The sequence below is a fragment of the Xenopus laevis genome, chromosome 3S, assembly GCF_017654675.1.
Source record: "Xenopus laevis strain J_2021 chromosome 3S, Xenopus_laevis_v10.1, whole genome shotgun sequence".
NCBI classification, from domain to species: Eukaryota; Metazoa; Chordata; class Amphibia; order Anura; family Pipidae; genus Xenopus; species Xenopus laevis.
The window spans coordinates 114,373,882-114,399,490 of NC_054376.1; the positions used below are offsets into that span (position 1 = coordinate 114,373,882).

General features: G+C 38.6%; 1 protein-coding gene across 1 annotated transcript in view; it reads left to right on the top strand.

The window, feature by feature from the left end:
* Window positions 1-261: 261 nt before the first annotated feature.
* The window catches only part of spdl1.S (spindle apparatus coiled-coil protein 1 S homeolog), a gene marked incomplete at its 5' end in the record, with an annotated part of 34,160 nt that continues 8,812 nt past the window's right edge, over window positions 262-25,609 (top strand). Inside the window, 11 exon segments of the mRNA NM_001091334.1 lie at window positions 262-358; window positions 7,454-7,626; window positions 9,620-9,796; window positions 11,671-11,865; window positions 13,802-13,951; window positions 14,081-14,179; window positions 16,211-16,321; window positions 18,064-18,204; window positions 19,547-19,650; window positions 22,518-22,705; window positions 24,228-24,585. Of these exon segments, the coding sequence (NP_001084803.1) occupies window positions 7,465-7,626; window positions 9,620-9,796; window positions 11,671-11,865; window positions 13,802-13,951; window positions 14,081-14,179; window positions 16,211-16,321; window positions 18,064-18,204; window positions 19,547-19,650; window positions 22,518-22,705; window positions 24,228-24,585 (1,685 nt within the window).

Below are 25,609 nucleotides of genomic sequence, written 5' to 3' on the forward strand. Positions count from 1 at the left end.
TTATAGGGAGAGGCTTGTCTCATACACTGACAGTAGTTTCTGGCAAACAGTAAAGGGGCTGTATAAGATCAGTGACGTGACTAGCATACAGCAGTGCATCCTGGGATACAAGGGGGACCCATTACTACAGCTTCCCTCCCGCTTTTTCTCAGCGCCCCTCCTCCTCCCATTGAGCTCTAACTTTGACAGCTGACCCGTTTCCGGTTCACACGGTGCCTGGTGCGCAGCCGCAGATTCTCGCGAGATGTGACAGGCTGTCTCTCTTCATTCAAACAGCAACAAGCGGCGGCGAAGAAGAAGCAGCAGCAGCAGCAGAAGGCGGTGACGGCGAGCAGGTAACATTCAGCGGCCAGACCGAGTGAGTCTTCTAGGCGTTGCACTTTGTGTTTCTATCCCTTTTTTGCAGCTTCTATTCAAGGAAAACTATTGATAAATATGAGTGATATACACTCAATTGTAGCAGCTCGCTTTGCTGTTTTGCTGAAAGGAGACCTCCGCCCGAAAGCTGTATTTGACACAGTGGCAATAAAAACCCCGAAACACTGTGGCTTTCAGTGTTGTTTGAGGAGTCAGAAGCAGCAGTGCACACAATATAAACAGACCCCTACACTACACTTCAATCACATTTACTTTCATTCAGTTCTTAGGCGGAGGACTCTTAAGGCAGAGACACACGCTCAGATCCAGCAACAAACCTCTTCTTCAGGGCGACTAATCTCCCCAAACTGCCTCCCGCCGGCTACAATCGCCGACAGGATGGCAATCGTATCGCTTTGTTTTCCGAAGTTGCCTCACGAGAAAACTTCGGGCGACTTCGGAAAACGATACGCTCCGAGTGCCATCCCATCGGCGATTTACATTCTAGCAGGCGGGAGGCAGTTCGGGGAGATTAGTCGCTCGGAAGAAGAGGAGGTTTATCGCCGGGCGACTAAATCTCCCAGAATCTGAGCGTGTCTGCCCTTAAGGCTTCATACATATATATATATATATATATAATATATATATATATATATATATATATATATATATATATATAGCAAAAATATGGAAGATACCCGCACTCCTTGACATGTATTCTTTCTCCGGGTGCTAGGTCAAATATAAATATATAAAAAATTGTAGAAAGGACCAGCACTCCGTGTTCCAAAAAAAATCAGTGCTTTATTCAAAACTCAGTGTCTCCAACGTTTCGACCCTCTTTGGGGTCTTTATCAAGGATAAAGTGCTGTGTGTTACAAATCTTTAAATACCCACAAACCCCCACAAGAGACGCCCTGAAATGACATCATGACCAATCAAATTGTTCAATTGGTCATGATGTCATTTCAGGGCGTCTCTTGTGGGGGTTTGTGGGTATTTAAATATTTGTAACACACAGCACTTTATCCTTGATAAAGACCCCAAAGAGGGTCGAAACGTTGGAGACACTGTGAGTTTTGAATAAAGCACTGATTTTTTTTGGAACACGGAGTGCTGGTCCTTTCTACAATTTTTTATATATATTATATATATATATATATATATTGTTCTTCAACAAAAACGCACTCCGACTTCTTGAATATATATATCAAATTTTATTCATACTTCTGTACCCAATGTTCCCCCCCCCCCCAGGGACTTTATCAACAAATCGGAGTGCGGGTTTGTTGAAGAACAATATGTATACACATTTACCCTAGCACCCGGAGAATGAAAAAAAGACTGTGTGTGTATATATATATATAGCACCACCTTCCATTAAGCTGCAAAGCTGCCCCTGTGCATGGAAAAACAGTGTATTTGTAGAGAAAGAAAACACCAGAACCAGGGGTCTTTTTGCATGAAATAAGCAGTATATTGTGTTGCATGTAAAACCGACGTTTGGTCCGTATCAGCACAAAGCATGTGACTTAATTTATAAATGTTATGTTTGAAATGGTCACATAACTCTTCTGTAACTTATAATATCCTTATATTTTACAAGAGGGGGTACTTTATTCAATATATGGTGCACAAATCCACTATTTTGGGTTCAGCAGAATCCACGAATCCTTTGTGAAAGATTTGGCCGAATACCGAACCGAATCTGAATCCTAATTTCCATATGCAAATTAGGGGTGAGAAGGGGAAACCATTTTTTACTTCTTGTATTGTGACAAAAAGTCACACAATTTCCCTCCCCACTCCTAATTTGCATATGCAAATTAGGATTGGATTCGGCCAGGCAGAAGGATTCAGCTGAATCCTGCTGAAAAAGGCTGAATCCTGGCCGAATCCCAAACCGAATCCTGGATTCGGTGCATCCTTAATATGTATGTATGTGTGTTTGTGTGTTTGTGTATGTATGTATGTATGTATGTATGTATGTATGTATGTATATATATATATATATATATATATATACATACACATACACACAGAGTCTGAAGAGCAGCGCACTCACCTCTAGAAAAAGGCGAAAAAGCCCAGCTGCTGCCGCAAAAAGTAATATCAGCATAAAGAAGACGGAGCACTCATGGGACTTAATTTATGTGCAAAGCTTTAATGGTGTAAGTCAGGAGTGCCCATACTAATGTGGGGTCTACTTTTAGTGATGTTGTCCCATTATGATCTACATCCATAAATAGCATTGCTAGCATTTTGTATTGCTTACATATTATAATGATTTATGGGTAAAGTTATATTGCTATATTTAAGAATTTTATTATGTATCATTATTATACTATATTATTATGATATTATTATAATTATTTATTAGAATAATCATTTATTATTATTAACTATTTCTTCTGTAACCACCGTAACAGAATAAACATCTGAATGAAACAGAAGGTTGATTTAGTCAAGCTGTAGATCTCAAGACGAGACAGTGTCTTGAGATCTACTGATCATCAGCTAAAAGTCTAATGGTAGATCTCAATCTACCTTTTGGGCACCCCCGGTGTAAGTGGACGTTTCAATCCTGCACAGAGGACCTTTATTAAGACATCACAAACAGTTCCCAGAACCAAACCAACTGAAATAGTCAGTGAAATAGTTGATTTAGCTTTGAAACGTTATTTAACGATGAAACACACAGATGCTTGAATGTGCATCTATTAAAACGTGTGCCGATAGCATGAAAACTACTATACTGCACTTAAATGCACGTTTTTTCATATCAAATAAGTGCATTTGTGAATTCAGCATGAGTTTATTTTAATACATTATAGACTTGCATCATAAACTTAAAACATAGTGTGGCTAAGAAAACACACATTTCTAATGGCTATAGGTGCACTAAATATTGCATTTAAAAGCCCATGTAAGAGCCCGAAAGCTACAGCCATAGGGTTGACTTTATGGATTGCTTCTTTGTAAATGCCTCGATGCACTCTATATTGACTTCTGCTAAGCTGCAGCCAGTGACCCTTGCTGTACACTGCATTTCCTAATTTCCCAAGGGGCACTTTGTATGGCACGTGTGTGTTCACATTATGGTACATGGCTAATGACAAGGGCTTCCTAGGACAAGCCGTGTCTCTGTAGGACTCACCTCTTCTTCCTGCTCTGTGCATATTTTACAGACTTTATTCTGCACAATAAATCAATAATCAATGTACCCAGCGCAGATGCAGCTCTTGTCTAACTAGAGTGGGCTGACCTGCATAACCTGTGAGTTTTTGCATCCCTAGCTCAAGTCAAAAGAAATGAAAAATATATTTTAAAAGGCTGTTTTTTCAATATGGAGATAATAGCAATTTCCTGATTTTTTTTTTTAAATTTTATTTCTGTTTTGGCTTAAAAATAAAACCCGATAATAAGCATTGTTATAATGTTATTATTAGCAGTAATAAAACAACTACAAACGGATAGCCTCCCATCTGATTTTCATAATCGGTGTCCCTTGTTATATTATCTGGATAACCAAAAGATCTTGTCACGTTGGTTTCTTTTAGCTGTACCTTATAAGTACAACTAAAGCTGGATCACAAAACTTGACAATGAATAAAGAGGTTCGTTGGGGAGCGCTGTGAATACACTGAATAATACAAGATGTTATATTGTTCATGGCTATTGCCAACAGAGCTGTATACATACCCAACTTCAAAAGCTTCACATAGACTGTCTTAATGGGAAAGCATTAAAAAAAAAAAAAATCCCCTCTCTATGTGCGCTCACGGTTGAGTACTGCAGCGGGTCGGTATTGTTGCAGGTATAGCAAGTTTTACTCCTTTAGACTTCTTATATACAGGAATTTGTTTCTGTGTTTTTCAAACTGCAAAAAAAAAATACATATATTGCATTTAAACACTTTCTTTTATGCAGCTAGCTGTTTTTTTCCATTCCAAACACAACCCTTTATTCTATTGATAGCTGAAGGCACATAACGTGCAAAAAATTGCAACATGCTCATGAGGACAGTCAGGCAGAAAATAATGGAATCAATTAGTGAGTTTCTGTGTTAAAGTAGACCTGTCACCCAAATTCTTTTTTTTTATTAAAGCATCATAGCTGTTGTAAACGCATATAAAAATCTCAGCTGTCAATCAAATATTGTTTGCCCCTCCTCTATGCCTTAGGCATAGAGGCGGGGCAGACAATTACTTTCACTTTCCATTCAGCACTTCCTACATGTCACTGATCTCCTCACATTCCCCTGTTCTCTTCACGATTTAATTGTGTAGCCAGGGCATGGGGATGGACATCAGGTCCCCCATTCTGGTGCACAAACAAGATTCTGAGATGATACAAGACTTGTCTTAATAACAGTGTCCACAAAATGGCTCCTGCCTGCTTGCTGTAATTATGAATTCATAGACCGAAACAAGATTCAAATAATTTATATAGTGTAATTAAAGTTTATTTTGCTTGACTAATATCAAAAATAGTATTTGGAATAATTTTTTTGAGCGACATGTCCCCTTTAAATGTATAAAAAATTGCCCGTGTATAAGAGCCCTTACACAAAAACACAATATTCCTTTTAATTTTGTGCACAAAATAATTATTTTGTGTGCATTTAACAGGCGCCGCGTTAAAAAACTGTGTGCTCAGGTCAAAAATTATGCAAAATGTTATGTTTTAACCCAAAATCCTTTGTGCACACCACACTTTGTGTGCTTGGCCTCAAAATTTGTGTGTGGTTTGGGGCATCGGAGTTGTGGATAAGGCAGTGGGGGTCAAGTAGTGGTTCCAAGCAGGGACAAATGTGGGTTCTAGGATTCAAAAATTGGCTCTGAACTGCTCAAAGGCTGATTCTTGCTAGTGCTCACAGATTAAAGATTGAAATGCAGTGGATTTGCTATGTTTTAGGATTTGCTAAATGCTGAACAGTTGCAGTGTACCATTGTGATTGGATTAGTGGAAGAGTTTATATGCCGAGAACTTCCCACACCAGTCAGTTGAACTGAAGAAGCTGCTCGGATGAGTAGTGAAACGTCTTCAATAATTACTCAGCAAGTCCAGTTGTTCATTTTTGAATTACTTGTATTAGATATAACATGACCTGGATGAATGAAAATCTTCCTAGTCATATTTGCCACTGGAGTATGACCCTGTGCCATTGGCACAAGCAAACATGCCATTATGCCTTTAAGAATGGCTTGGATGATTTTTTGGACAGACATAATATCAAAGGCTATTGTGATACTAAACTCTATAGTTAGTATAGGTATGGGTATATAGAATTTAATTAAAAGTAGAGAGGGGTGTGTGTATGGATGCTGGGTTTTCATTTGGAGGTGTTGAACTTGATGGACTTTGTCTTTTTTCAACCCAATTTAACTATGTAACTATGTATTAGCAAAAAAAAAAAAAGTGTACTTTTATTTTCCATTGAACAAATATAAAAAATGATTATAAAAGTTAAATAGTAAAAATGGTCCCCATACCCTGGCTATAGTCTTAGCTGTTGCAACACTTATGTTTGGCTTTGGGTTGGGGCAAGCACCCAACAAGCTGAAACACTGATACAAGCAGGTAAAGTTCATTCTGTTTCATTCAGCAGTATAGATCTCAAACAATCTGGGCTTTGTATTTTACTTAAAATGCATGGAGTAATGTAGAAAAATGAGGGGAACAAAAACAAAAGTATAAAATATAGAAGTCTTTGAGATAACTCCCTTCCTCCCCCTCTGGAACCACAGCAGTGTGTGCCCCAGTAGCACAATGAGGTTGGTGGGGTTTTGAATGACATTACATTGACCGGAGCCCCTTTTTTGGGGTGGCTGAACTGTCATAATCTTGTGTATGACTATTGTTGTTTAACTGACATAAAAAAGTAGACACCATATCGATAATTTATTTACACTGGGCAAATTTGCACCTGCGTGGCCAGTTTGATTGGTTCCCATGGGTTACTGCACAATAATCCACACACGGCCCCACATAGTCACAAGAGTACCAGAATTTATACTTTACAAATTAGGGATTCACCGAATCCACTATTTTGGATTCGGCCGAACCTCCGAATCCTTTGCGAAAGATTTGTCCGAAAACCAAATCTGAATCTTAATTTGCATATGCAAATGGGGGGAAAACCTTTTTTACTTCCTTGTTTTGTGACAAAAAATCACGAGAGATCCCTCCCCGTCCCTAATTTGCATATGCAAATTCGGTTCGGCCTGGCAGAATTATTCTGCTCAATCCGAATCCTGCTGAAAAAGGCTGAATCCCGGATTCGGTGCATCCCTATTACAAATATAATGCAAATGTTTTTTCCTTAATGCTCGTTTAGCTCATTAAACAATTTTGGTTAATTTTAACCCTTCCCTTGCCAGACTATTGATTTGTCAAACATGCAAAGTGACATAGGCCAAAAGGAAACATGGAAATGTATCTACAGTCCCAGCATCATTTGCACAACTTCTACTTAATGTAGCACAATAACTGCCATATTGTAAAACAGATGGCACTTTAAACAGGATTTGGCATTTTGAAGAGATTACTTTTTTAAATCTGGCCTGCTAGCTACAGCAAACTTATGTTCCCTAGTAGGCAATTTGCAGTTAAGATATAAGCCACAAATAAGTGTTAATAAACATAGTTTCTATTTACCTATGAAGCATTTTGTTTCTTGTTAAGTTATTGGCTCCATTCAAGTTTCTTTTCGAGAGATTGCTAAATTTGAGAGCCAAAGGGAAGGGGTTGATGGATGGACAAAGCAATAAATGCTGCAGACTAATTCCCAGACAGAGCTCACAGTTAACAGAAAAGGTGTTTTAACGAATGGTCGCATTTATCAACTCACAGATGAACTCACACTGCAAGCTTGTTTATTATTGTTTTTATATTGCCTGTTAATATTTTTTATATATTTTAGTTTGCATCAATCAGTTATGGAGCACTGTAAAGAGAGAATCATTCACGTTAATCACTGCCAATGTCATCCAATTTTGATTTAACATCCAAGTATGGGTTTTTGTGGAGTGCAGGAGGGTACTGGACTCTTGTTCATAAAGTAACACCTCCCTTTATCTCCATCTATTTATAGAATTATTCATAATGGAGGAATCAGAAACTGTATTGAAACTTCGCCGTCAGCTAAAGGAGGCAGAAGAGGAAAGAGTAAAAGCCGCACATTATGGACTGGAACTGCTGGAGAGCCAAAGTGATCTCCAGAATCAGCTTGAGGAGCAGCGAAATGAAATGACTGGCACTATTGAAGTAAGTTCTTGTGGCAAAATGCAAGCTTTATATATGTAGAATTATCATAAAAAATCATATAAAAGATAAGGCCTATGGCAAACCAGGGTTTATCAGGGAGGACCACAGCACTCTAATCACCTTTAGGTTGCGAGGCAACTCCGGGCGACCTTGGAATACGAAGCGACGCGTGTGCCATGCCGCAGGCGACTTTTCATTTTAGCCGGCGCAAGACAGAGGCAAGGCTTTTGAGGAGATTGGTCGCTGCAAAGACAAGGCGATTAGTCGCCAGGCGACTAAAACTCCCCAATTCGCCCAGTGTGACCTTACCCTTAGCCTCCTGCAATTAACTGCTTTAGATGTTGCAGTACGATCTTCTCCAGACAGAGAGGAATTAAAGTCAGAGGGAATTCAAGTCCAAGATTCCACCACTTCATGCTAGACTACCTACAGGAGAATTGGGAAATTGCTCCTACAAGTCAGAGGCAAAAATTATAGGTTTCTCTTAATCATTTTTTTAAAGGGGATGATGAAAATTTAATATAAGCTTCATCATAAGAAATAATAAATAAGAAACTTTCTAAATCTAATCAATTAAAAATAGTGTACTGTTTCTGAAATTATCAAGTTTATCTTCACTATCCCTCTCTCAGCATCTGTTTCTCTTCATTTTCTCTTCATGCAGCACTTGGGTGTCAGATATTCATTGATTGTTTGATCAAAGAGGGGCTTCTTTTGCCTAGAAGATGTATTGGTATTAAAATCACCTGAAATCCTGTCTCTCTACATGCAGAATCCGTGCAAAACGCATTTAGATTTTGTTTGTACTGGAATCAGTTATTTGAATGAGCTCTAATACATCTGCTAGGAAAGGAAGCCCCTCCCCCATAAGATGTATTGGATCTAACTGTCAATGAATATCCGACACCCAACTGCTGAATGAAGACAGAATGAAGAGAAACAGACGCTGAGAAGAGGGATAGTGAACATAAACTTGATTATTTCAGAAACAACGCAGAATTTTTTTAATTGATTGTATTTAGAAAGTTTCTTGTTTGAGTATACTGACGCTTATATTACATTTACATTTTCGTGATAGTTCTCCTTTAAAATAATATATATAGTTAATAAAGTACCCCTTATTGTAAAATATAAGGATATTATAAGATATTATAAGGATATTATAAGTCACAGAGGAGTTCCATGACCATATAAAAGTACGAGGCCTTTTTCAACAAGGGGTACTTTATTTATTATAGTACACAGGTTTTAGAGAGTCGTGACAAAAATGACATCACTACTTACCGTTTATAACTGATGACATCACTAGTCACCGTTTATAAGGATATAATTTACAGGATATTCATGGCTTTTGTGTATTATATACATATATTTCTGCCAGTTCAGTTAGTTTTTATGCATTTTTTTTTTTACATGAACCTGAGTTCATGTTTAAAAGAAAGGTATTTTCTCCGTAAAGTTGGTCACAGGTCTACAGACTTTATAAAACATTCAGTATTTTGCACACATATTTGTACTATTGCTACGCAATTGTGGCTCCTTACAAAGAAAATTAAAAACCCCTTATAAACTTCTAGGCATAGAGCTGCTGTGCAACTTCCAAGGGGCACGTGTCTGCAAAGTTTAGCCTTTTTTGCAAATGAATCCTCCAGTTTTCTTCAAAGAGAAAACATTCCTTCCTGATTCCAAAAGGCAGTTACTAAGTTTATTTTTAAAATTGTTTTCATATAGTTAAGACTTACTGTAAATCTGTTGTAGCTACTACTTGTATGTTAGCCAGTTCAAAGTTGCAGCTACAATCTCTGCCTGCAATACAGGCCTAACAGGCTTTATTTATACTCTGACAAGACCCTTTCACAGGTGAAACATTGGCTGAGTTTTGTGACATTTATCCTAAAGTAGGGTTGTGCATTGCAAGGGCAAACATCAAATACAATTATTATTCATTAGTAATGATATTATTCCAAAACTAATTCTCTTTATTTTTTCATAGAACTTAGAACAAGAGAAGTACTCCCTTCAAAGAGAAGTTGAACTTAAAAATCGCATGCTAGAGAGTCTGACTTCAGAATGTGAAAACATAAGACAGCAACAGAAACTTAGTCTTGAACAACTTGAGGAACAACTTGAGAGGAACCATCATCGTGAACTCAGTGAGATTAAAGATAAGGTCTGGAATTTTTTCCTAAAATGTGTACTTTATTTCAAAATCTTCTTGCATTTGTGTCTTAAAGGTGTAGTTTTCTTTGCAAAATTTCCTTTCACTATATACTCGAGTATAAGCTGTCCCGAGTATAACCCGAGGTACCTAATTTTACCTCCAAAAACTGGGAAAGCTTATTGACTCGAGTATAAGCCTAGGGTGAGAAATGCAGCAGCTTCTGGTAAGTTTCAATCAAAAAATTGAGGGTTTCTGTTCCCATTGGAGGTGCCGACGACCATTCTTGGATGCAGGCAACTATTCTTGGAGACTATTCTTGGACGCCGGCGACTATTCTTGGACGCCGGCGACTATTCTTGGACGCCGGCGACTATTCTTGGACGCCGGCGACTATTCTGGGACGCCGGCGACTATTCTGGGACGCCGGCGACTATTCTGGGACGCCGGCGACTATTCTGGGACGCCGGCGACTATTCTTGGACGCCGGCGACTATTCTTGGACGCCGGCGACCGTTTTTGCGCTTGACCCGAGTATAAGCCGAGGTAGAGTTTTCCAGCATATTTTGGGGGCTGAGAAACTCGGCTTATACTCAAGTATATACGGTAAGATTTTACCTTTGCCTTTCCTCTCTGGTGTGTGGTCTAGTGTCTCAGTGAGTCAGATGAAGGCTCTCTAAACTGTTTAAATTGCCTACAGGAGTTAATACCTTTCTGAGTGGAATCGAACCTATGTCAGTGATTAATTTGTCAGTTGAATTCAATTAAAGCTCAGGGAATATACCCTGTGGGGCTGACATTTGTGTATATAAGATATGTGAACTTTTTATTTGTCCACTGCTTTCGGCATCATTCTATTGTAAAGGGGAACTATAGCTAAAATTAAAATATAAGCTTCATCGTACTGAAATACGAAACTTTCTAAATACAATCAGTTAACAATTTTGCATCGTTTTTGAAATAATCAAGTTTATGTTCGCTATTCCTCTCTCAGCATCTGTTTCTCTTCATTCTGTCATCTTGCAGCAGTTGGGTGTCCGATATTCATTGTCAGTTAGATCCAATATATCTTCTAAGGGGCGATCCCTTTACTAACTGATGAATTAGAGCTCACTCAAATAACTGATTCCAGTACAAACAAAATCTAACAAAAGAACTGCCTTTTGCACAAATTCTGCATTTAGAGAGACATGGTGTCTGGTGATTTGAATAGAGTGAGCTCTAATACATCTTCTAGGCAAATGAAGCCCCCCTATAAGATATAATGGATCTAACTGTCAGTGAATATCTGACACCCAACTGCTGCATGTAGAGAGAATGAAGAGAAACAGATCCTGAGAGAAGAATAGTGAAGATAACGTGATTATTTCAGAAACGATACAGAATTTTTAATTGATTATATTTAGAAAGCTTCTTATTTCAATATGCTGAAGCTTATATTAAAGGGGTTTTCACCTTTGAGATCACTTTTAGTACGATGTAGAGAGTATTATACTGAGATAATTTGCAATTTTTTTTAAATTTTTTTTATTATTGAAGGTTTTTGAGTTATTTAACTTTTTATTCAGCAGCTCTCCAGTTTGCAATGCAAGGTCCAAAGGTCCAAATTACCCTAGCAACCATGCATTGATTTGAATAAGAGACTGGAATATGAATAGGAGAGAGTCTGAATAGAAGGCTCAGTAATAAAAAGTAACAATAACAATACATTTGTAGCCTTACAAAGCATTTGTAAGGCAAATTAGGGTTCCGTATTCAAAAGATGTCTTTTAGCATAATACCATAATAATAATAACAAATTGAAATATTTATTTGGTGATCAATTGGAGAATTCAATATTATTTTGTATTCTTATGATATGTTTGCATCTTATTTGAAATCTGCAGCTAGAGAAACTGAAAGCCGAACTGGATGAAGCAAGACTAAGTGAGAAACAACTGAAACACAAATTAGACTATCAAACTGAGGTACTGGCCAATAAGTCGGAAGAACTGCGCATGATGTCGGAACGTGTTCATGAAACCATGTCCTCTGAAATGCTGACCCTTCAGTTGGAAAAGACTGAACTTGAAACTGCAAAGGTGAATCATTTCTTTATTACACAAAACTCTTAATTTAAATTAGACTTACACCCTACCTATAATACTCATTTTTATATTGTTACAAACCTTGGTCTCCAAAGGCATTTTTAATGACTGTGTAGCTTCAAGCCTTGAAGTTTTCATTCAACAACTTAATTTTTATATAAATGGAATATGTTAAAGACTTAAATTCTTCATTTATTTAATATGCTTATGAATTATACTTAATGATGCATCTTAAAAGGCAATCACTGGTAAACAAATGGTTTTAAGAACTCCTATTTCATATAATGGAACCCCATAGACACTGGCATCCTGGCTTTTTAGCAATCTGTTTCTAAAATTAATTCTTTGATGACTTTAGTGAAAGCACTACATGCACCCCACTATACTAGATCATTTCAGGCATGCTGCTGGTATACAACTTGTGGCTCAAAATACTGGTCCCAATATGCTTGCTCTCAGCGCCCCCGTCACTAAGAGGCACATTTATCAAGGGTCAAATTTCGAATTCATGTCATTTTTTTTAAAAACTCACATGACAATTTCGATCAGTCGAAATTTATTAATAAAATCTAATTTTCTCAGCTCGGCCGAATTGAATCGACCCGAAAATCTGAGTCAAGTTTGATTTGAATTAGAAAAAAATCGAATTTAATTAAAAAATCTCAATTAGGGATGCACCGAATCCACGATTTTGGATTCGGCCAAATCCTTCACGAAAGATTCGGCCTAATACCGAACCAAATCCTAATTTGCATACGCAAATTTTTTTACTTCCTTGTTTTGTTACAAAAAGTCACACTATTTCCCTCCCCGCCCCTAATTTGCATATGCAAATTAGGATTCGGTTCAGCCGGATTCAGCTAAATCGAAATCCTGCTGAAAAAGGACGAATCCCGAACCAAATCCTGGATTCTGTGCATCCCTAATCTCAATTTGAGTTTATTTTCTCTGAAAAAAATTGTCAGGAAGGCTGCAAACATCACCAAATTGATCCCTGGACCTCTCCCATTGACTAATACAGCAATTCGGCAGGTTTAAGATGGCAAATAGTTGAATTCGAATGATAAATCTCAAAATTCAAAATTAAAACTCGAATCGAATTTGGATAATTCACAATTTGAATTTGAGCGTTTTGCCAAAAAAAAAAAAATTTGAATTTTCACTTCGACCCTTAATAATCCTCCCCTAAATGTACCAAAAGATTGAATGGAGGGACCTCGCAAACAGAACTGTGCTTGAGTAAGTTTTAGTCAACACCTTTTGCATCATAGTTCTGCTTCCCAGCTCTCTCCAGTCATACTGCTAGATTATTTCATTTAACAGTTTTAATTTGTAAAATATCTTGGTTTAAAGCTTGCATTATGGTATTGAGATGTATGGTCTGTTGCTTAGACTTTAAATTAGTGGTGGCGGGGTGGGGGGTTATGCATTAAAGGACTGCAACACCAAAAAATTAATTATTCAAACTGATCCTTCAGGATGGACCGAATCCATGTTAACACATCCCATAATTTTAAGTTTTACTACATTTTTACATCTTTTTCTTTTGTGGTTCCACATTTTACATCTTCACTTTGTGGTTGCACCAATATATAGTACATTTAACCGGATTTTACACCATTTTTTCTGGTCCTCTGAAAAATGTAACGTTTTAGTTTTACTTGTACTACTTTTAAAGAAATAAAGATAAATAACTACAAGCAGTGAGGATTTGAATTGGTAGTAAATCACAGCCCCCCAAGCTCTGAATATACCCCAGAGATCAGTAGCCGTATAGATTTTGTTTTCAGTATACGCTTATAGGCTTACAGCCTTTTTCTTTTTCAGTTGTATACTGAATCTGAATCCAAACACCAATGAATACTCCCCAAAGTTATGTACCTGTTGTATTTACATTTAAACAGTTCACATATACACATATTTTTAACAGGACAATTTAGAACAAGAGCTGAATGAATTACAGTATCGAGAGCAGCAGCTTTTACTGACAAATGGTAACCAGAGCAGACAGCTGGAGCGCCTTCAGACTGAAAAAGAAGAGCGAGAAAAGGAAGCAGTCGGCTATTTTTCAGCTTTAGAGGTATTACAAAAAGCATTGAGTGCTCTCTTTAGATAAATACTTTATGCAATTGCAGTTAATTGATGTAGTCATTTAAGACAAAGCAATTAAAGCCACCACTTACCGTTATCTGTGTATCCTGAAATACAGAAAGCCCGAGAGGCAAATCAAGACCTGCAAGCTCAGCTTGACATTGCTTTGCAACAAGCACAAGACCCCAACAGTAAAGGAAACTCCTTATTTGCAGAGGTAAAGTAAATGTTTAATTATGAACATTCTTATATGAACAAAATATATAGTATATGTCAACATCATTTGTGAGCCCTTGGCTGAAGACGCCATAAGCTGAGGGCATAGATAATGCTGACTCTGCTGCTCTCAACCTGCATTTTGTCTGCAGGTGGAGTGAAGCAGATCTGCTCCCTTCCCTATCTCTGTGTATCTGTACACAGCTTCTGTCTGAGTGAAGTTATGTAAAGTGGAGGTCAGCCCAGAAAATGCAAAAGCAGGCTTTTTGAAGCTGACCTCAGCATTAGCATTGTCTTGGAGAACTCAAGAGAGGCTATATGATTCCCTATTCATTAGGGCAGAGACACACCAGCAGATTCGGGGAGATTAGTCGCCTGGTGATTAAGTTTTATCCGGTGGAGTCGCAGTTCGGGGAGATTAGTCGCCCTGAAGAAGAGGAGATTTGTCGCCGGGCGACTAATCTTCCCGAATCTGCCTGTGTGTCCTGACCATAAGTGTTCTTGTATCCTTAACATTTTGTTGCCATATCTAAATTTTGTTTTTTTTGTAGTGCTATGCAAGCTCCTTTATTATTTACCTAATCAGCCGTTTCTCCTTTTTTTTTCAATCTTGATGCCATCAGGTGGCCTTCTGTTTACTTATCTTGATTTATCTCAGCAGGCACAAGTTACACCGTGATAACAGCTATAAATGCTAGCGCCCCTGGCATTTTATAGAAAAACCAATTATATATATATAAATGCAGTGCCTTGCAAAAGTATTGGCACACTTGACCAGTTCTCTTTGATTACTGTTAAACTTTTATCTCAAAGCACTGAAAAAAATCTGACATTTATGAGCTACCTAAAGCTCATCTAAAACGAAATAATCGGCATATACAGATATAATGCTTCTCAAAACGGTGCTGAATTTTCATATGTAAACAAACTTATCATTATATGCAAATTCATTCAAAGATAATATCTTCCCCTGTTTTCACAGGGACATTACTATGTTACTATGTTACTATGTTACACAGGTCGACACACAGGGAATCCTTTAAACAAAATAGATGTAGCAGGGAGGGTACTGAGGATGGGCTACAGTTTAGTTCTTTAATTTTTTAGATGGAGCCTGGTAATATCATTTTCATGCCTTCTGTACTTTTATTGTAATACTTAAAAGGGCAACTAAAGTCTAGAATAGAATAATGTTGTATACTAAATATAAACATGAACTTACTGCACCAGAAGCCTAATTAAACAAATGATTTATGCTTTCGAAGTTTGCCAAAGGGGGCTGTCATCTTGTAACTTTGTTAAACATCTTTGCAAGACCAAGACTACGCACATGCTCAGTGTGGTCTGGGCTTCAGTTGGGAGATTAAGTTTAGGGATCGTCATAAATGATCAAAACAGCACAAGTCAAATATCTGCTATAGAAGCTGATACAGCAAGACTGATTAATAATCAGGATATACAGACAGCACTGGGTCGTGGATACAAATCTAGACAGTTGTTACAGGGAAAAAAGAAAGCTGCTAGAGTTCTGGGAAGTAAGGTGGGGGCTCCCCCCTTGTTGCTTGAAAGTATGATTGTTTTCCCTGCAGAGCAGTTAGGGACCGTCTGAAGTTTCCTATCTGCAGCTGTCAGAGCAAGTAAAACGAAGGGGGAATTTCACTGTATACAGTCAGGCATCTTATAAAAACAGGACACATTTTTTATTTAAAGTATATTGGAGATAGATTTCTTTTTCATTAAAGAAAGTAAAAATGGGCTTTTATTTAACAACCCTGTAGGTTTAGTATTCAATGTTTTAGTAGCAAGGAGGTGTGAAAAACCTAATTAATCCCATACATGTGCTTGTAGCGTCTTGGAATATTTGTATCTGGCAGAGGAAAAGGGTGTGTGAGTACATTTTAATGAATAGATTCCATGTACTTAAGGTGATTAGATGAAGGAACTGTTGTCACTGAGAACATGTAAGTATAATTTAGGCCGGCTGTATATACTTGAGATTCTTTAGATCAACCTTTTCGTTATTTTTTATTAGGTTGAAGATCGCAGGTCTGAAATGGAGCGGCAGCTCATTAGTATGAAAGTCCAGTTCCAATCTCTCCAGAAACAACATGCCTTCTCTAGACAGCAGATGCACAGAATGAAGGTAACCTGTATAATGCCCTTGTCCAAAATATTAAAGTCAATGGCAGGTTTTCTTTTGTGCTGAGATGGAAATAGCACAATTATTATTTATAAATATTATTATATCTTACATTGCTTATTATCATGCAGCAAAACGAGGACACTGCATTCATTAGTCATGAGTTACTTGTACACAAACAGTAGCAGAACATATAGGGCAAGTGAAAAATAAAAATCTGCCTAATAAAAGAATTCTAAGCAACTTTCCAGTATGCATTTATTAAGACTTTTCAGTGTTCATGTAAAGTTATTTGTAAAAACAAATAATATTGAAAGTAACTGTTACTTTTTAAACAAATGTTGCAAAAGTCAGAGTTCCCCAGGCAAAGACAGGTTTGTTAAAGGACCAGCAACACCAAATTTTGTAATACTTATTTTCCCCCAAAATAGCTATAATGATAGGTAAGGCTTACCTACCCTTGACTTTTTTTCAAATCTTCAGCTTAAAGGGATACTGTCATGGGAAAACATGTTTTTTTTCCAAAATGCATCAGTTAATAGTGTTACTCCGGCAGACTTCTGCACTGAAATCCAATTCTCAAAAGAGCAAACAGATTTTTTTATATTCAATTTTGAAATCTGATATGGGGCTAGCCATATTGACAGTTTCCCAGCTGCCCCCAGTCATGTGACTTGTGTCTGCACTTTAGGATGGAAATACTTTCTGGCAGGCTGTTATTTCTCCTACTTAGGGTTGCCACCTTATATGGAAAAAAATACCGGCCTTCCTAAATATTTATCTTTTTCCCCTATTAATAACATTGGGATCAACCATTATTTTTACCAGCCAGGCCGGTAAAATACCGTCCAGGTGGCAACCCTACTCCTACTTAATGTAGCTGAATCAGTCTCAGTGGGACTTGGCTTTTACTATTGAGTGTTGTTTTTACCAGGCAGCTGTTATCTTGTAGGGAGCTGCTATCTGGTTACCTTCCCATTGTTCTGTTGTTAGGCTGCTGGGGGGAAAGGGAGGGGGTAATATCACTCCAACTTGCAGTACAGCAGTAAATGTGACTGAAGTTTATCAGAGCACAACTCACATGACTGGGGGGCAGCTGGGAAATTGACAATATGTCTAGCCCCATGTCATATTTCAAAATTGAACATAAAAAAAGCTTTGTTCTTTTGAAAAATGGATTTCAGTTCAGAATTCTGCTGGAGCACCACTATTAACTGATGCATTTTGAAAACAAACATGTTTTCCCATGACCGAATACCTTTAAATTTGATTTTCAAAGTGTCCCATAGGAGAAAGGCAAAAAGGTGACTGCAGCTTGAATTCCTCTGTGTGCTGAACCGGAAATCCGCATCACACCAATGACCTAAAGCACTTAAGATTTTTTTTTTTTCAGTGTCTGCTGTTTAGATTTATTCTTCTGTTTCTTCAGAGAGCTGTGGGGGTAATAATGTGAACATATATTTAAGATGCAGATTCTGAAAAAAGCTTGGGTGCTTTTAGGTCATTGATGTGAAGCTGACTTCTGGTTCTGCACACAGACAAGCTTTACATTGCATTTATAGTTTTTTTTTTTTCACTTGAAGTGTTCATCTAGAAGTGTAGAGAGTAAATATGCCTCAGACTCCAAAAGTGCATTTTTTTCAGCCTCAGAATATGCAAAGCATTTTTGTTTAATCTACAGTAGCTCATTTAAAATGTGTAACTGATTTATGGATTGCAGTTTTATTTATTTTCTTCACTACTAGATTCAAATAGCAACATTGCTGCAACTGAAAGGTTCTCATAGTGACCCTGAACAGCTGGAACGCTTACAGGCTATGGTAGCGCAAAAGAACAGTGAAATTGAAACACTTGTTATGAAAGTGCGACAGCTAGAAAAATCTCAGGTTTGTCTTAAAAATTTAGCCATATCCTGTCCTTTTTTACTCTTAACATTCAATGTTTCCCATTCAGAATAACCTGTTGCCAATATATGGATGTTAATTAAGTGCACTGGCATTTACAATTATTTTCAGTTGTGTTTTCTAGTTCAAATGTGCACATTTATCTCCCTCTCTCGTTTAGATTTTAAAGGAGAAGGAAAGGCTAAAATTAAAGGAGAATTCAACCCGTAATAAAAAAAAAAAACCCTTCCCCCCTACCCTGGGTAGACCCCCTAACCTACCTGCCCCCCAGGGCAAATGCCCCTAATTTTTTACTCACTCTCTGTGCAGATTTTGGCCTCGGAGTTCACGGCAGCCATCTTCTTTCTTTTTCGGACGTTTCGTCGCATGCACGGTTGTTCGGGATTGGAAATTTACTCCAACTGCACATGCGTGGAAAATGACGTCAAGACGTGATTACTGGAGAAGAAGAAGATGGCTGCCGTGAACTCCGAGGCAAGAATCTGCACAGAGGGGTGAGTAAAAAATTAGGGGCATTTGCCTGGGGGGCAGGTAGACGGGGGAGGAGGGAGGGGTCTACCCATTGTAGGGGGGAGGTTTTTTTTTTTTATTACAGGTTGAATTCTCCTTTAAGTAAGCTTTATCAGAAAGGTCTATATAAATACACCAGTAAACTATCAAAGTAATGCTGCTCTGAGTCCTCTATCAAACGAAACACAGCATTTATTTCCTTTTAGTATGTACACATGGGCTTCTGTATCAGACTTCCTGTTTTCAGCATAAACCTCCAGGTCTTGAGCATGCTCAGTTTGCTCCTTTATCCCCCTCCCTCCTCCCCTCCCTGCTGTAATCTGAGACCAGAGCTATGAGTGAGCAGGGAGAGACTTAGGCAGAAAGTGATGTCACACCAAGCTACTATGGCAGCTGCTATCCTAAACAAACAGAGCTTCTAGAGCTGTTTACTCGGGTATGTTAAAGCATGCTACAAAATAAATTGTCTTATAGCTTGCATTATTGTGGCTTTCCTTCTCCTTTAATTTAGTAGAGTCATAGAAGCCACTACATCAGTAACATTAAGCTCTGGTGGCTGGCAGGCCAACATAAAAGCTTTCATTCTACTGTTTATAAAATACTTGGATTAGAAAGACATTTGGTTTTGACTTACCCTTATTTTTTGCACTAAGAAACATCTTACGCAAGTATTGTTTTCAAAATAAAAGCATACCCAGACACAAGTAAAATATCTGTTACATAACATGGGTAACATTGGCTGTTTTTGTTAAAAGGAACATATTTGTATTTCACTCACTGTACATTAATAAAAAGTACTCTGTCCTACATACAGCAAATCTGTGAAAATGGACCAGTAGCCAGTAGCTGTGATGGCTTGGGACAGGGGGATGAAACATACTACGTTGATTTACTTAAAATGAAGCTTGTCAATTCAAGGTATGTTGGACAAATGGGTTTGTAGTAAGAACACATGATTGCCATTGTATGCATGACACTATAAAAAGACAAATAATGTCTATGCTATGTTTTTATTGTCGATTCCATATAAATGTTGTTATACTTTTATAATTCACATGTATAAAGGTCTGAAGTGCAGCATGATGGAACAGTGGTTAGCACTGATTCCTTGCAGCGCTAGAGTTCAAGGTTCAATTCCTGCCAAGGCACTATCATCACATGTATATATTGTTTTTGGGTGGTTGTATAGGTTTCATCCCATGATAGTAACTGCACTTAAACAATAAAGTTAATTTTGTTTCAGAACTTCATATTTTAGCATTGAAAAAGAACAAGGGAGCAGTGAATTAGACACCTATTCAGATTTTTGTTTCACCAACTGGATCAATTAGAAGTTCTATTTTAGGGATGCACCGAATCCAGGATTCGGTTTGGGATTCTGCCTTTTTCAGCAGGATTAGGCCGAATCCTTTTACCGGGCCGAACCTGAATCCTAATTTGCATATACAAATTAGGGTGGGGAGGTAAATTGCATGACTTTTTGTCACAAAACAAGGAAGTAAAAAAGTTTTCCCCTTCCCACCTCTAATTTGCATATGTTAAATTAGGATTCGGTTCAGTATTTGGCCAAATCTTTCGCGAAGGATTCGGTGGGTTCGCCTGAATCCAAAACAGTGGATTCGGTGCAGCCAACTGTCCACATGGTGATGAAGGTGTTGGGGCAAAAATCGAGGCTGTACCCTTTGCACAGATTCATCTACGAGCCTTGCAGGCAAACCTACTCTCATCTTAGAAAGGAGGTCCTTTGTCTAGAGTGCTCAGTCTCTCCCAGGCGACAAGGGAGGCTCTTCAGTGGTGGTTGACAATCCTGGACGACTCCGGATTGGAATGTCATTTCCACGGACGCCAGCCTAAAAGGTTGGGGGATCACGTGGAACAATCTGTCTGCTTAAGGTCAATGGTCTCTCGAGGAATCCAAACTTTCCATCAGCATCCTAGAGTTACGGGCCGTAAAACCAGCACTAATCCATTGATCGCACCACCTGCACCAAAAGCCAGTTCACATCCAGAGCGACAACATCACCACAGTAGCATACATAAATCGTCAGGTAGGAACCCGCAGCAAAGCAGCACTAAAGGAAGCACAATTCATATTGGGGTGGGCGGAGGCCAACCGAGTAAGATTGACGGCCATTCACATTCCGGGATCTTCCAACATAAAAGCAGATTTCCTCAGCCGAAACCAGGTACATCCGGGCGAATGGGAACTTCATCTGGAGGCATTCACGGAGCTAGTGAATCTCTGGGGTCAGCCACAAATAGATCTGAACCAACTGAAAAATTCACACATTTTTTGCTCGATCCCGATACGCTCTAGTGGCAGGGGTGGACGCCTGATCTGCAGGAAATGTCGATAGACCAACCAATCGACTACAATGCAGACCAGACCTTCTCAGCCAGGGCCCAGTGACACACCCCAACCCCAGACTGTTTTCTTTGACAGGATGGCTGTTGAGGCATCCATCTGGCTAAGAAAAAGGATAGCGGAAGAAGTTATTTTGACAATGCTAAAGGCATGTAAACCCACTTCTTCCAAGTCCTATCACAATAGTGTGGTATTCCTATCACAACTGGTGTCAAGAGCTTGATATGTTTTTTCTAGAACTCAACATTCCTATAGTGCTATAATTTTTTGCAGCAAGGTCTACAGCTAGGTCTAAAGCTCAGCTCCCTAAAAGCTACAAGTATCAACATTGTCTATTCTGTTTCAACACCGTCTAGCAACAGGACACCATACGGACATTTCTGCAAGGAGTGGCACACGTAATTCCTCCATTTCATCTGCCTGTCATGGGTTGGGATCTTAATCTGGTGCTCGAAGCCTTACTCGACCCACCATTCGAACCAATGAGATTGGTTTCCGACACCTGGCTCACTTACAAAACAGTGTTTTTAGTGGCAATTTCTTCAACCAGAAGGGTGTCTGAACTGAGAGCACTATCCTGTGAACTTTCCTTTCTGGTGTTCCACAAGGACAAGGCAATATTACGAACAGTTCCTTTGTTTTTACCCAAAGTTGTCTTCTTTCCACATAAATCAGGAAATTATTGTGCCATCACTATGTCCAGATCCTAATAATGACAAGGAACGACATCTCCACACTCCAGATGTAGTCAGAGCACTTTGGTGGTACCTTGAACGGTCGAATCCCTTTCGGAAATCTCAAACCCTTTTTGTACTTCCGGCCGGACCATGTAAGGGTCTACCAGCATCAAAGACTACCATCGCCAGGTGGATCAAACAAACCATCTTAACATCTTGACAGGCTTAACTGTCAAAAGGAAAAAACACCACCAGAGGGTGTCAGGGCTCACTCAGAGCAAGAGCAATGGGAGCCTCAAGGTGTGGCGCAACTCTGCTTCAATGGATCGGATCTGCAGAGCAGCTACCTGGTCCACTGTTCATACATTGACCAAATTCTACAGACTCGACACAACTTCTTCATCTGAGGAATCCCTTGGCCGCAAGGTGTTGGTCTGTTTTACATTAATTATGTTCAATATGGCTCCGAGCTGTTGACCAGATGGTCGTGTCCAGGATAATCCCTGGCTTTCATTCCGTCATAATTGTATTTCAGTTATATTCTTGTTAGATTTTTGGGACAAACTGATTGTTGAGCACAGTGTGTGGGGTTAAGACAAGTATGGCTCATCATTTAATTAATTATTCAAGTGTCCTGTCTCCTGGAGGGTGGAGCTTAATCCCATTTTCAGTCGATTTTGGTGAAATTGAATTACATTAATACTCATATTTAAAATCTAATTTAGATTTTCTCTTGTTTGCAGTAAGGAGATTGATAAGGTAAAAGACGAACTCTCTTTGCAACGGATGAAAGCTCTAGCGGAGAGCCAGCGTGTCTTGGAACTGGAACGGAAGCTTTTCACAAATGATAGGCATCTTAAACTCTCACAAGGCGAAAATATGAAACTTCGTGTCAATTTGGATGAGATGAAAATGAAATATGAACCAGATGGTATAAATTATAAATCAATTTACTGAGATCAGCTTACATGCTTACTGTATGTAGGGTAACTACAATCACAATATGCTGAAATTATTCTTCATTTCATTAAAAGATGCAATCCACACATTTGATAGTCTTAAGTTGTAGTTGGCTCTGTCCATTTCAGTATTGTATATACATGAATACCTGGACCATAGACTTGTGTAGCCCTGTGAATCTTTTACTGCTCCAGTTGCAGGTTGTTTCTGGCCCAGCCACCTTAAAGGGATACTGTCACGAGAATTTTTTTTTCCAAAATGCATCAGTTAATAGTGCTGCTCCAGCAGACTTCTGCAATGAAATCTGTTTTTCCAAAGATCAAACTGATTTTTTTATATTTAATTTTGAATTCTGACATGGGGCTAGACATATTGTTAGTTTCCCAGGTGCCCCCAGTCATGTGAGAGATATCACCCCTTCCTTCCCCCGCAAGCAGCCCATCAGCAAAGCAATGGGAAGGTAACCAAATAACAGCTCCCAGGTAGATATAAGAACAGCACTCAATAGTAAAAATCCATGTCCTACTGCAACTTCTTCAGTTACATTGAGTAGGAGAAACAATAGCCTGCCTGAAGCATTTTCATCCTAAAGTGCTGACTCTTTCTGAAAGCAAATGGCCAGGCAAAATGTCCTGAGATTGCTGCCTACACATAAATATTACAATTGTAAAAAAATACAATTGGGTTAGGAATTAAATTTTACATGGTAGAGTGGATTATATGCAGTGTAAACAGTGTAATTTAGAAATAAAAACTGCACCTTAAAAATCATGACCGAATCCCTTTAAACGTGGTTGAATACAGACATAACAAACAGAAATGTATAAAGACCATTATGCCTTTTTTATTAAAAGGGACCTGTCACCCAAAAAAAATAATTCCAAATCCTATTTTATCATGTTAGTCAAGCAAAATTAACTTAAATTAAACTTTAAAAATTATTTGAATCTTGTTTCCTTCTGTCTGGGAATTAATAATTATAGCAAGCAGGCAGGAGCCATTTTGTGGACACTGTTATTAAGACAAGCCTTGTATCAACTCAGAATCTTGTTTGTGCACCAGAATGGGGGACCTGATGTCCATCCCCATGCCCTGGCTACACAATTAAATGGTGAAGAGAACAGGGGGAATGTGGGGAGAGCAGTGACATCTAGGAAGTGCTGAATGGAAAGTGAAAGTAATTGCCTGCTCTGCAGCCATGCCTAAGGCATAGAGGAGGGGCAGGCAATTTTTGATTGACAGTTGAGATTTTTAAATGAGTGTACAACAGTTATGAATGCTTAAATAAAAAAAATAATATGGGTTTCACGTTTAATTTGAAAAGGAGATTGATTATACAGCTTTTTATGTCTGGGTGACAGGTCCACTTTAAGTCAGACTGTGTAGATAAAGGCTTGTGTAGAATCGGTATATTGACAGAAGATGTTCATTTTTAAGCTCAATTTAAAAAAAGTCTAAGCTTTTCTTAAAACACAGGTTTTTATTTTTTTTAGAAATGGGTAAAATACGCACTCAGAAGCGAAGGAAAGAGCAGCTCCCGCTTGATTGTCTGATAGATAATACCAGTGTTGCTGTGACTTCAGGCACTGAAGCTCATGGTCTCTCTGATGCAACTCCAGGAGAAACATGCACAGCAGAATCATCAGATGACAAAAAACTTCCTAAAGAAGATTTATCTTTATCTACTAAAGATCAAGACCCATCTTCCGTTTTACTAAAACCGAAAGAGCAGCCCAATGGTCAACCTCCGAAAGAACGCAAACGAGTGAGGATAATGGAAGATGAAAAGGATACTCCAGATTTAAACAAAAGAAACGCAAATAACTGCACCATTACTTCTACCCACCCCAGGTCAGTGTCACCTACTATACTTGCACAGGCCGCTCAAGGAAGACCTTCTTTTTTCTTTCGCTTTGTGAGTTGCGCTATCCGCTTCTTCCTATTTATCTTAAGCTTTGCATGGTGTCTGTTTCCTCCATTCCGGTTACCTCGACTGAACTTTTTTAGCGCTTTCAAAAAGCCTTGAATAATACGGTTTTAAAGAACATTAAAAGCTTTTTTTCCTTTTTAATGTTTATAACAGTCTATGTGTGTTCCAAAATAATTTCTTACACACTACTTTGGACACTGCTGGAATACTGTTACTAACCTCATATCTACAGTACAATTTTGTTCTGGCTACAGGTTGAGTGTTTAACTTTTATTTTTAAAAAAAAATCAGTGAAAAATTGTACGAAAGTAAAGTGTCTAATTGTATATTTAGATTAACCCAAAGAAAAATCTTGTATTTTGTACTGTATGTCTTATGAAAACTTCTTTAGCATAGTAATGTGCGGGCCGGCCCGATACCGGTGGGTTTACCCACGGGTCGGTCGGGTTCAGGCCGACCCCGTACCTCCCTTTTCAGGTGGCGGCTCCTTCAGCTGCCGGCTTCCAGCTTTATAGCCACTCACCTGCTCACCCCGCCCCTTTTATGACTTCATTGGCGGGGCGGCAGGGGTCTATGAAGGGAAGTCGGGCGCGGGTTGTAGGCAGGTGGAGGGAGGGCAGGTGCTCCACCTGCCTACAACCTACTAGTTAAGCAGTATTATTTTATTAACATTCTGGTAGAGTTGGTAACCTTTTCTGGGGCAACTCGATTTACTCACACTTGAATTTGTTCTTGAATGATTATATGTAATGAATAGGTTGGTTCATCTAAACATAGGCTTCTTTTATGTCTTTGAATTGATTTGCAGTTATTCTTAATGATTTCATTTTTTATGGATTTGCCATTTAATTACCATAGTAATCAGCGAGTAGGAGGTCAGACCGAGATAAAAGGCGAGGGCTTGAGGCCTCCTGTGGCACATGGGGTACAACCTATGCTGTAATC